Source organism: Taudactylus pleione, unplaced genomic scaffold, assembly GCF_031769625.1.
Source record: "Taudactylus pleione unplaced genomic scaffold, aTauple2 ptg000668l, whole genome shotgun sequence".
Taxonomy (NCBI): Eukaryota; Metazoa; Chordata; class Amphibia; order Anura; family Myobatrachidae; genus Taudactylus; species Taudactylus pleione.
This window is the reverse complement of record NW_028285070.1, coordinates 175383-189070: the sequence shown is the minus strand read 5'-3', so window position 1 is coordinate 189070 and position 13688 is coordinate 175383. Positions and strand designations below refer to the sequence as shown.

The 13688-nt window shown below is 48.2% G+C and overlaps 1 protein-coding gene across 1 annotated transcript in view; it reads right to left on the bottom strand.

Annotated features, from left to right (window-relative positions):
* The window catches only part of LOC148478247 (cell adhesion molecule DSCAM), a gene marked incomplete at its 3' end in the record, with an annotated part of 235003 nt that overhangs the window by 118909 nt on the left and 102406 nt on the right, over positions 1–13688 (bottom strand). Inside the window, exons 14-16 of the mRNA XM_088455734.1 lie at positions 5567–5637; positions 2931–3171; positions 1971–2117 (exon numbers count right to left, since the gene is read on the bottom strand). Of these exons, the coding sequence (XP_088311860.1) occupies positions 1971–2117; positions 2931–3171; positions 5567–5637 (459 nt within the window). The remainder of the gene's footprint in view (positions 1–1970; positions 2118–2930; positions 3172–5566; positions 5638–13688) is intronic.

The following is a 13688-nucleotide window of genomic DNA, read 5'->3' as shown; positions in this document are numbered from 1 at the left end:
GTATATGTGTGCCCCTGAGAGAGCATTGTGTGTCTTCTCTTAGTTGTGTCTCCCTGAGGTGGCATTGCAGGTGTCTCCCTGAGATGGCATTGTGTATGTGAGCCCCTGAGGTGGCATTGTGTCTTCTCTTAGCTGTGTCTCCCTGAGATGGCATTGTGTGTCTTCACTTACCTGTGTCTCCCTGAGGTGGCATTGTATACGTGAGCCCCTGAGATGGCATTGTGTCTTTTCTTAGATATGTCTCCCTAAGTTGGTATTGTGTATGTGTGCCCCTGAGATTGCATTGTGTGTCTTTTTTTAGTTGTGTCTCCTTGAGGTGGCATTGTGTATATGAGCCCCTGAGGTGGCATTGTGACTTCACTTAGCTGTGTCTCCCAGAGGTGGCATTGTATATGTGTGCCTCTGAGATGGCATTGTGTGTCTTCTGTTACCTGTGTCTCCCTGAGGTGGCATTGTATATGTGTGCCTTTGAGATGGCATTGTGTGTCTTCTCATAGCTGTGGACTCCCTGAGGTGGCATTGTATATGCGTGCCCCCGAGATGGCATTGTATATGTGTGCCCCTGAGGTGGCATTGTGTGTCTTCTCTTACCTGTGTCTCCTTGAGGTTGCATTGTATATGTGTGCCCCTGAGGTGGCATTGTATGTGTGTGCCCCTGAGGTAGCATTGTGTGTCTTCTCTTACCTGTGTCTCCCTGAGGTGGCATTGTATATGTGTGTCTTTAAGATGGCATTGTGTGTCTTCTCTTACCAGTGTCTCCCTGAGATGGCATTGTATACGTGTGCCCCTGAGATTGCACTGTGTTTCTTCTCATAGCTGTGGACTCCCTGAGGTGGCATTGTATACGTGTGCCCCTGAGATGGCATTGTGTATGTGTGCCCCTGAGGTGGCATTGTATATGTGTGCCCCTGAGGTGGCATTATGTGTCTTCTCATAGCTGTGTCTCCCTGAAGTGGATTTGTATACATGTGCCCCTGAGATGGCATTGTGTACGTGTGCCCCTGAGGTTGCATTGTATATGTGGGCCCCTGAGGTGGCATTGTGTATCTTCTCTTAGCCGTGTCTCCCTGAGGTGACATTGTGTGTCTTCTCATAGCTGTGTCTCCCTGAGGTGGCATTGTATATGTGTGCCCCTGAGATGGCATTGTGTATGTGTTCCCCACGAGGTGGCATTGTATATGTGTGCCCCTGATGTGGCATTGTGTGTCTTCTCTTAGAAGTGTCTCCCTGAGGTGGCACTATGAGCCTGTCTCAGTGTGTCTCTCTTTCCCCATGTTTCTGTGTCATTGTGTTACTTTGCTTCTGTGCTCAGAAGTCACCCCGTCGGCCCATGGCCTGTAAAGAGGTGAGAGGCCTGTAGCCTCCTTCTTTTACTTTTTACCAGCGTTGCATATCCATATCATTTACAGTATGGGCTAGGCTAGCCCATATATACCATGTATAATTTAGTATAGGAGACGTAAGACTAATTATTATCTTTGCTGTAACATGAAACCACTGCAAGACAGTGCCCGGGACTAGAAGATAATCTGGTGAGCGAAATACATTAATAGGAAAATATTTATTATTTAATCAAAAATCAGTAAAAAATGATTAAAATAAATGTAAAACACCTAGAAGATAAATTCTCTTGTACACAGATAGTGTTTAAGCCGCCTTCTTATCTGTCGCTGTTCACTAATAGAGAACGTTTATGTATATGGAGAGACCGCTACACAAGGCGCACACAGCCGCGTCACCACAGTGAGGGACTGCGTGAATCGCATCGTGCCCGGCTTCCTTCCATTCTCCGCATTCGTAAGACAGCTGTGTACACTGCACAGGTCTCTCCCCGTAGAGATAATCTCCACATTTACCTGACACAACAACCCTGCTTTGTGGTTTCAGCACCTCCTGCATCTGTTACACGCACACTAGTCTGTCTTCCTCCTATGTCCTGTCACAGTCACAGTGCACAGTACTATACCCACCTCCATCTAGAAGATTTGCCCAGAAGATGACCCTGAAGCCCTGGAGAATGCCATTGAGGGCTTCTTTGGAAGGGGTAGACCAAGAGATGGTTATTGTCTCTGGCGAGGTTGCAGCTGCCTGGACATTCTCCGGGGGGCGGCTGGGCACTGAAAGAACAACACAGCTGATATATTTCACGTCAGAGGTGATTGCAGATGGACAAAAACTGATCCACCACTGCTTGCTACCATATGTCTGTGAAAGTTCATCACACATGCCAAGGCAAGAAATTGCTTCATTCGAGCAAGATGTTCCCATCAGTTAATCGTTTTTTTTTCCCTTTCGGTACATATACCACGGTACTGACCACGAAATGAGACTTTATAATGAAGGTCATCAAAAGCGGGTTTGGTGTAAAATATCTACAGTCAGAATGTCGACATGGAAGTTATGTCGACATAATATATTTCTACTGTTACAGCCCTAACCCTACCTCAACCCTAACCAGTCCTGTATTCTACCAGGCCCAAGCCCTCCATTCATTCCAACCCTTCAGGTTTTATCCTATAATACTGCTCAGCTCAGCTTTGTGCTATATAAGCAGCAGGCTGGGGCCGTACTGGGCTGTCTATATTACATCGGTCACCTTTAGGGCACCGGTGTAATATACTGTAGATAGAATAGTATATTATTGGTCACCATGCATTTAGCACTGAACCCTCTCATACAGAAAGGAGCACAAGGCATCCTATTGTGCTTATCATCACCTCTAAGCACAGGTCCCATCTGAATGTGCCTTCTCCAGCCATTAAATCTCAATCAAACGATCCCCGTATGGACAATGAGGCTCATGTTTGCATGTATGTGGGTGCATATGGGGCATTACTGCTCTACAAGATCCACTTGGCTCCTCTAACCACAGGATGCCAGTCACTCCAGCCACGCACTTTAGGACAAAACACCCCCGAGGAAGCACTTACCGTCCTCTAGTGTGATGTCGATAATTTCCTGAGACGATGGCCCTGTACCGGCCCGGTTACATGCCTGCACCACAACTCCATACTGTGTGAACTTTTTAAGGTTGTCCAGAGTATACACCTCGCTGTCCCCCGTGGTGTCAACGGTGATTATATTAAACTGGTAATTGCCTCCTGTACTGTACTCCCGGAAGCCAATCTGGTACCCGCGGATAATGCCGTTCTGCAGGTGCTTTTTGGGAGTCTGTGCAGAAAACAAAAAATAAACAGACGCTAAATGAATTGGAAGGAAGATTTCAATGACCTATTTTACTTAAATATACTGTGAATTTCCTGTGTACATGAAACACATTTTATAGTTCAATACTAATCCATCTTAACTGATACCACTTTAAAAACACTGTAGTTAGTGAAAATTATTTTGACGTTATAATATTTACAGACAATTTCCACCATAACAGAAGCTGACCTGTTGGGTAAATGACAGGCCCACATAAACAGCGCCTACAGTACATAGGCCCTGATTCAGCAAGGAACGCACAAATGCAGACGCATGCAATCGGTCGATGGTTTTGCTCTGCGCTTACGTATGCATCGCAGTACGCGAACCGGCCAGTGCGATGCAGCATGCGTACGCAGGGAGTTCGCAGCCTCGGGGACAAGTGATTGACAGGAAGTGCCGTTTGTGGGTGGTGACGGGGGAGTGATCGGGGCAAACGCAGGCGTGCCTGTGAATTAGGACGGCGTTTTCAGGGGCGTGCATAATTAAGCCCTTGTGGTGACGGACGCAGCCTGAGGTCTAGTTGCACGGAGGAACTCTCGCTATATATGCGGGAAGGTCAGGTCAACCACTATTGTGCGTATGGTTCTCGTTGTTACCGATGTTTCTGCTGTCTTGCCAGGTATAGAGGACGCAAGTAAAGGGAAGCGGCTGGTATTGTGTAGTGCTGGGCGTCTGCTTATTCTGCTGCGATTGCCGTGCGTATGCATTCATTAGCATATTATCGCAGCGGCCGGGTGCGTGCGTCTGCATCCCTGCGTTCCTTGCTGAATCAGGCCCATAATACAATACAGAGGGGTCTATTTACTAAGCAGTGTTAGGAGACAGAGTGAAAAGTGATAAGAAAGTGATAAGGTGCTAGCCAATCAGCTCCCAACTGTCATTTTTCAAACACAGCCTGTGAGATGACAGTTGGGAGCTGATTGGCTGGTACCTTATCACCTTCTTATCACTTTTCACTCTGGTCCTGATTCAGACCCGCTCGCAAGCGGGTCGATGTTGGCCCAGTGCGCATGCGCACGACGGAGGCGGCTCCGTCATGCGCGAGACCCAGATAGCGACGGGCAAGCTGTTGATGGTGAGTGACAGCACGCCCCCTTTGGTGGGCGTGCCAGAGGCGTGGCTTTCCAGACGGAGGCGTTCCCATGGGAACGCCTACCGTCTGGGGCCGGCCCCACTGACATCACAAGTGATGTCAGTGGGAGTGCTTTCGGCTCTGATAGAGCCGAAAGCACTCCAGGGCTTGCGGTAATGAGACCCTACCACAAGGGTTTCGTCGCAAGCCCGATGGTCGCGATGGTCTTGACCATTGCGACCATCTTCCTGGCCACTCGTTATAGCTGTGGGTGGTCACCCATAGCTATACGAGCAGGCAGGAGGCCGCTCTAAAAATTAAGAGGGACGGCCCTGATTCAGAGCGAGTGCTCTGTCAGGGCGTCTGGCTCTGAATCAGGGCCTCTGTCTCCTAACACTGCTTAGTAAATAGACCCCAGAGTCACATTCTCAAAAATATCTGCTCAGAAACACATTTCTATAACATTTTAGGCTTTTTTAAAAAGAAACAAAAAACAAAAAAAACCAGAAAGTGGGTGCAAGGTTATATGTGCAAAACAGATAAAGTGACCATAGCAGCCAAATTCTGCCTGTCATTTATTATCACAGTGTACAGAGTGAAATGGTAATAGCCCCTTGCAATAAGCACCATTTGTTATGAATAAGGGCCTGATTCAGACCCGGTCGCAAGCGATCAGCGCTCGCAACCGGGGATGATGGTGGCCCACAGCGCACGACGGAGCCGGCTCCCTCGTGCGCATGCGCGGGACCCAGCTAGCAACGGGCACTCCGTCGCCCCGGGTCTCGCACCAAAGGGGGCGAGCTGTCGATGTTGAGTGACAGTTCGCCCCGTTTGGTGGGCGGGCCAGGGGGGTGGCTGCCCAAACGGAGGCGTTCCCATGAGAATGCCTGCCGTTTGGGGGCGGCCCAACTGACATCACAAGTGATGTTAGAGCCGAAAGCTCTTTGGGGCTTGCGATGGGCGAGACCCTACCACAAGGGTCTCGTTGAGAGCCCGATGGTCGCGATGGTCTTGACCATCGCGACCATCATCCTGACCACTCACATTAGCTGTGGGTGGTCACCCACAGCTATGCGAGCGGCCAAGAGGCCGTTACCAAGAAAAAAAAGCCCGACCCTGATACAGAGCGAACCCTCTGTCAGAGCGAGCGGCTCTGAATCAGTCCCTAAGTCCACAAACTACTTATAGTAATTGATCATTCCAGCCAATGGCAGCTAACGTCACACATGAGCAGTGACATAACAATGTTGTAATGCGCATGTCATGCTGGTCACACTGACTCACCTTCCAGGTCACCCTGATGCTCTGGGAGGAGATGGGATCCAGATGAACGTCCTGAGGTGGCCCATCAGGTGCTGAAAGAACATACAGTGATAAGAATATTTGTACACGCGGTCATACACTCGTGTAACACGGGATACACTGACCCACACCCCAGTTCTATGAATAGAGAAATATCGGAAGTCATTTACCAGATGTAGCCAGAAAATTGGACAGAACTTTTTCAATCTTACAGTATAATATAAAAATAAATAAATAAAATGAAAACCACATTCCCGCACCAGCCGGGGAGCTGCGGTATAAAAAGTCAGTGCCAGAGGGATGAAATGTAAGGTGAGTGTTTAGTACAGTTATATGGGACATACGGGCTGCAACAAAACCTGTCCTGTTATTATAACAGTGATTTAGTAGCTTTATTTCCCCTGCGCTTGTTCCATTGTTTGGACAGCACTGAATCCAGGCCTGGGATATGTATTATGACAGTCACTGATGATCCTTGTATTGCAGAATGGGTCCTGCGTGGTCGCAAGCAGCTCCAGCCATGACTCTGTCCAGGCTTACTCAGCTGGCCAGCGGCTTTCACCATCACGACCATTATTTTTTGGCAGTCTGATGGTCTCTGTATTCTATGACATTTACTGATGGTCTCTGTATTCTATGGCAGTCACTGATGGTCTCTGTATTCTATGGCAGTCAATGATGGTTTCCGTATTCTATGGCAGTCACTGATGGTCTCTGTATTCTATGGCAGTCACTGATGGTCTCTGTATTCTATGGCAGTCCTCTGATGGTCTCTGTATTATATGGAGGTCACTGGTGGTCTCTGTATTCTATGGCAGTCACTGATTGTCTGTATTCTATGGCAGTCCACTGATGGTCTCTGTATTCTATGGCAGTCACTGATGGTCTCTGTATTCTATGGCAGTCACTGATGGTCTCTGTATTCTATGGCAGTCCTCTGATGGTCTCTGTATTCTATGGCAGTCATTGATGGTCTCTGTATTCTATGGCAGTCCACTGATGGTCTCTGTATTCTATGGCAGTCACTGATGGTCTCTGTATTATATGGAGGTCACTGGTGGTCTCTGTTATCTATGGCAGTCACTGATTGTCTGTATTCTATGGCAGTCCACTGATGGTCTCTGTATTCTATGGCAGTCACTGATGGTCTCTGTATTATATGGAGGTCACTGGTGGTCTCTGTATTCTATGGCAGTCACTGATTGTCTGTATTCTATGGCAGTCCACTGATGGTCTCTGTATTCTATGGCAGTCACTGATGGTCTCTGTATTCTATGGCAGTCACTGATGGTCTCTGTATTCTGTGGCAGTCCTCTGATGGTCTCATTATTCTATGGCAGTCATTGATGGTCCTTGTATTGTGTGGTGTCACTGATATTATCAGTAATATATGGGAATCACTGATACTCTCTATTATATGCAGCGATTGCAAAAACGTGCTATAGCGCGTATTTTACCCGTTATTGCAGACCGGGGACTCACTTTTAAAAAGTGTCCGGGTCCCTGGGGACGCGCTGTGCTGTGGACAATCCCTGACAACCTGTGAGGGATTAGCCGCAGCACAGAGCGTCCCCAGGTATCTGGCACAGCCGCCCTGCAGAGAAAACAATAACGGCGCTGTCGAATGGGCGCTGGTCGCGAGCTAATCGGAAATCGAGTACCAGCAGCCAATCAGCAGCCGCTGCCGGTCCGCGAGCTTCGATTGGCTCATGGCCGGCACCAGATTTGAATGACGGCGGCCGCGCGGCACTATCTTGAAGGGCTGCAGTGCAGCACTATCCCCGGGCTTCCACGTTCAGCAGCAAGAGGGGATTCCCACCGGTTCCAGGCACAGCTTACCATCAGCAGCCGCAAGAGAGGGTTACCCCGGCTCCAGATACAGTCACAGAACAGATACCAGTAATGCACAGCACTATTGACACTGAATATCCACAATGACTAATTTAACTGCTTTCTAAGACTGGCTAACTGCTTGACAATAGACATTACTTTCATGTATGCAAGATCATTCTGCTTATATTAATACTGCTGAGGACTTTTTGCATGCAATCAATTCTGCTCTTTGACCCTATAGTCACGCTTGCAATTATATTGAGAGAGTTTTCTATATGCTGGAATTGATTTTTATTGCGTGGCATAATGTGTAAACGCTGGGCATTACTGTGTGGCATAATGTGTAATGAGCATTACTGTGTGGCATAGTGTGTAAAGGGCAATACTGTGTGGCATAATGTGTAAAGGCTGAGCATTACTGCGCGACATAATTTGTAAAGGGCATTACTGTGTGGCATAATTTGTAAAGGGCATTACTGTGTGGCATAATGTGTTATAAGGAGCACTGCTGTGGTGTAATGTAAATTAAACACTCTACTGTGTGTAAAGTAAGGTGAATAAAGGACACTATACAGTGAAAAGCTAAAGCAAACATTCCCATCCGCGGGCCGCTGTTTCACACTACAGGGACAGCTTGGGGGCAGCCCGGCATCTCCATGAGTGCTGCGCATGCCCCCTACCGCGATGAAAAGGGGGCGCATCTCAAGGACAAGCCCCCCTTTCTGAGTGACCATACCTATTTTTCGGGCGCGCACTGAAGTTTCCCTTTCTGATGGACGCCTTGTCTGCCCTAACGTGAAGACTAGCGGATTGCGGCAGATATCTCGAATATCTGCTGTGGCCCACTGTACATACTTAATATTTACGTACCACCTCCAAAACTGGTTGTTATCTGGGATATAAATATAACGCACATATTCATTGATGAATATGCATCTTAATACCGAATGCCTTATTCACTAATGGGGTTTGTGTCATATCACATGTAGGATCATGGAGGCATTAAACATGCATTTAAGGGGCATGTGGGGAGGTCTGAGGCTGTTGGAGGTATCAAACGAGCATTCTAAAGGTAAGTGGGGATGTGTGGCGGCATGTGGGGAGGTCTGAGGGGCATATGGGGAGCTGTAAAGCTTAAATTATGATGGGACCTATAATTGGTCAGGTAGGACCCCATTTTTATTTTTAAAGTGGAGGGTCCCTGGGACTCACATATTTTTCAGAAAAAGGGGTCGGCTACTTAAATTGTGCGCTCGCGCTTTTCGGTCTGTTGACGCCTCTATGTCTGAGCGAGCGAGCGAACGAAACATGCGCTCGCTATTTTGTAAAGACGCCCTTTGGCCGTTCGCATCATACGTCATCTCCGCTATTTATTAGATTAATCGAGTACATCGAAAGGCGTCTGTACTGCTCGCAGTGCTTGTGGTAGGTTTTACTTCCTGCAATCACTGCGAGCAGTTTCGGCTAAAAGACAACCAAGTGACGTGGTCGATGACGCTCCCTTACTAATTATGCACTCCCATTAAACGCCCGTTTTGACCGTTTGGCACGCCTGCGTTCGGATCTCCACTCCCCGTTTTCAAGCACCTTCCCCTGTTACCACCCACAAACGCCTCATTCTGTCACTCAAATTAGCAGGCACTCGCTGATTTGCGAGCGCACGATTTCCGACCGCAATGACTGGTTGGCGCATGCGCATTACGACCCATATGAATGCGCAGATGTGCGAACATCGCTCGGATGAACGAGCGGCCGCTTACGAGCGGCTTTGAATCAGGCCCTCAGCGCGATCACTGTTTTATGGTAGCCACTGATGGTTTCTGTATTATATGGCAATCACTGATACTCTTTATATTTTATGGCAGTCACTGATGGTCTCTATTCAATGGCAGTCACTGATGATTTCTGTTTTATATGGTGGTCAATGATGGTTTCTGTATTATATGGCGGTCAATGATGCTCTCTGTATAATATGTGACCATATGTATTAAATAAACTGACTTTCCTTCTGAAAAAACTGTGAGTTGATTCCACTGAGAAATGCAACAAGAACTCCTACCTGCCAGCATCTATTGAAGCGTTAACTTTCTGCAGCATACTGCCGCAGGCCGAGAAGCAGCTAACGGCGGTAATACGAACACTAGCAGCGTGACTGTCACTATACTATCAGAGCCAGCAAGCCTTGGAGAGAGATTATGTGGATGGGGATAAAGGACCAAGCAATCAGCTCCTAACTTTCACTTTACAGGCTGTGTTTGAAAATTGTCAGGAGCCGATTGGTTGGTACTTTATCTCTCTCCAAGGCTTAGCACATAGACCCCTGATATCCCAGAAACTATTTTGGATTATCCATCTGTCTAGAATCACCTACTGGCATTGATATCATGTTGTGATATTAATTATTTAGTTTACATTACTGACTGTTAATGTATTTTAATAAACAGTGTGGAGAAATGCTGACTCCACCTTGTTGAATACAGTGCTCCTATTCCGTAGGGTTTTTTTTTTGTTCTATACACTGAACACTAAGGAAATACAGAAATAAACAAAGAAGTAGATCTTCATTATAGGCTTCTACAGATGCAGTTACAAGCTACCACCACTGGATGCCGCCTCATACCTGCCACTGCTAATGCACAAACAGTATCATAGTATTCTCTTACTGTGCCATTCACTGACAGCACTCTATGGCCCTCACATCCCATCTGTATGAATTTGAAAGTAGGGACAGTCGGACAATACACAAATTTTATTTTAGAAAAAAAAGGGAGGTAAAAAAAAAAAAAGGATGTTTGTTGCTATAAGTTTAAGCAGAGACTAAAGCAGCATGTATAAAGTTGTAATGCCTGCACGGCTAATACGGTGTAAGTAGCAATTCAACCAATGCCGGCAATCTGGTGTCTACAGAGTCACTGTCGGCATTGTGACTGTAGACCAATTGCATGTATCAGGACTAAGCACTCAGCGCTGGGAGCAGTCATTTTACTAAATGTCAGTATTTGGTGATTCAGATGCACGGTCTGTGGTATTACCTGCCCCCCCTGATTCAGATGCACGGTCTGTGGTATTACCTGCCCCCCCCCCTGATTCAGATGCACGGTCTGTGGTATTACCTGCCCCCCCCCCTGATTCAGATGCACAGTCTGTGGTATTACCTGCCCCCCCCCCTGATTCAGATGCACAGTCTGTGGTATTACCTGCCCCCCCCCTGATTCAGATGCACAGTCTGTGGTATTACCTGCCCCCCCCCCCTGATTCAGATGCACAGTCTGTGGTATTACCTGCCCCCCCCCCTGATTCAGATGCACAGTCTGTGGTATTACCTGCCCCCCCCCCTGATTCAGATGCACAGTCTGTGGTATTACCTGCCCCCCCCCCTGATTCAGATGCACAGTCTGTGGTATTACCTCCCCCCCTGATTCAGATGCACGGTCTGTGGTATTACCTGCCCCCCCTGATTCAGATGCACGGTCTGTGGTATTACCTGCCCCCCCTGATTCAGATGCACAGTCTGTGGTATTACCTGCCCCCCCCCGATTCAGATGCACAGTCTGTGGTATTACCTCCGCCCCTGATTCAGATGCACGGTCTGTGGTATTACCTGCCCCCCCTGATTCAGATGCACGGTCTGTGGTATTACCTGCCCCCCCTGATTCAGATGCACGGTCTGTGGTATTACCTGCCCCCCCTGATTCAGATGCACGGTCTGTGGTATTACCTGCCCCCCCTGATTCAGATGCACGGTCTGTGGTATTACCTGCCCCCCCTGATTCAGATGCACGGTCTGTGGTATTACCTGCCCCCCCAGATTCAGATGCACGGTCTGTGGTATTACCTGCCCCCCCCTGATTCAGATGCATGGTCTGTGGTATTACCTGCCCCCCCCCCTGATTCAGATGCACAGTCTGTGGTATTACCTGCCCCCCCCTGATTCAGATGCATGGTCTGTGGTATTACCTGCCCCCCCCCCCCCCTGATTCAGATGCACAGTCTGTGGTATTACCTGCCCCCCCTGATTCAGATGCACGGTCTGTGGTATTACCTGCCCCCCCCTGATTCAGATGCACAGTCTGTGGTATTACCTGCCCCCCCTGATTCAGATGCACGGTCTGTGGTATTACCTGCCCCCCCCTGATTCAGATGCACGGTCTGTGGTATTACCTGCCCCCCCTGATTCAGATGCATGGTCTGTGGTATTACCTGCCCCCCCCTGATTCAGATGCATGGTCTGTGGTATTACCTGCCCCCCCCTGATTCAGATGCACATTCTGTGGTATTACCTGCCCCCCCTGATTCAGATGCACGGTCTGTGGTATTACCTGCCCCCCCTGATTCAGATGCACGGTCTATGGCATTACCTGCCCTCCGATTCAGATGCACGGTCTGTGTTATTACCTGCCCCCCCCATTCAGATGCATGGTCTGTGGTATTACCTGCCCCCCCCTGATTCAGATGCACGGTCTGTGGTATTACCTGCCCCCCCTGATTCAGATGCACGGTCTATGGCATTACCTGCCCCCCCTGATTCAGATGCATGGTCTGTGGTATTACCTGCCCCCCGATTCAGATGCACGGTCTGTGTTATTACCTGCCCCCCCTGATTCAGATGCATGGTCTGTGGTATTACCTGCCCCCCCAGATTCAGATGCACGGTCTGTGGTATTACCTGCCCCCCCCCCATGTAGGAACGGCCAGGCATCACACTGAGTAGCACAGGGGACATTTGCACCAAAGCTCTGATTGCTCACCTCCCCTTCATCTAAGGGTTTAGTATTTCTTCCTCACATTCCATTTATCCTGCTGACATCACCTGATACTTCTCTGCTTTTCACAATATGTTTTATGATCGTTATCTCTGCAGGTACGTTATAATTCTATACACAGCTAAAGGTTGTGAATAAGTGCAGTGTGATTACAGCGCTCCCTCATTACGAACACCCCCCCCCCAGGCCAGCGGCATTAATCACACAGTATGTTCTCCTTTAGAGATGAGCGTTTGGATCTTGGCTCGGATCTTCCCGCCAAGTTCACACAGAACGAGGCAAAACGTCATCTTTCATGGACATCTCTGTACAGATGGCGGGAAAATCCGGACCTCTCACCTCCACTGTATATGTCACCCTCCCTATAGCACCTATTCCGGCCCAAACGCCATGCATTGTTATAGAGAGAGTCCGCCAGTGACCCCTCATTATCGAAGGGGACACAAAAGGACAAGCTGCGTCATCTATAAGGAGATTTTCTGTCATGTATCCGGATGCTACACGGATGGAAGAGTAGCCATCCCATTGGAATACGTGAGCAATACATTGGTAAATGAGGGCTATGTGGGAGAGTCGTTATTTAAGCAAATATTATTTGTACGGCGTCCAAATCCAGTCTTTATTTGAATTTTTTTTTTACCGATGGACTACAGGTGCCAGCGAGCCCTTGATGCCCAGACATGCTGGGACTTGTGCTACTAAAAGTGCCATCATGTCCTGGCAGCCTTACAGGAGCCAGTAGTTCCTTTGTAAAAAAACAATATTATTTCTAATATTAACCATTATGTACCCCCCCCCCCGTACCACCATCGGTACAGAGAAGAGCCCCAGTGCTAATAGCACTAGGGTTGGTTGGGCCCAGTAGGGGAGACCATGCCCCACTACCATGGAGAAACCAGCCCTGGTGCCAACTGGCCTGGCGCTTGTGGAATGATTGCGGGTCTTCCCTCCATAGTTCTACTAGACCTGGCTGGTCAAGCCTAGTGCTGGTAATGGAAAAATTGGGTGGACCCCATTCTCTTGATCTGTCCGATATTTCCAATTCCAGCTTAGGCACAAGCACTAGTTGGCTATAGAGAGGGGACCCTACACGTTTTTAAAGTATTTATAATATCTATACAGTACATATGGAGTACAGCTAGTTACTTTAGTGCAATTCCAGCTGTCTTACATCTTGCAGACTATTACATCAGACGACTTGTATGTTTCATACATCTGCAATGTGTGTTATGTCGCTCTGTAAAGGGTGGGGTGAAGATTCTGGCGAGCCAGGCCGTACTCGCAGTTTATTACATATGATGACTACTATTTTGCTGGAAATTTCCCTAAAATCTCTAGTTTGACAAAATCGAAACCTATTACACCCCACACCCCCTATAGCTATAAATCTCTATATTACTCTATCCCTGCCGCTGTCTGGATTTTTTTTCTAGCTCTTTGTTTCCTCCTTCCCTCAGAAAGACTCTTCCCCCCCCCCCCGCACCCTCTTTTTCTCGTCCTCTTTCTCC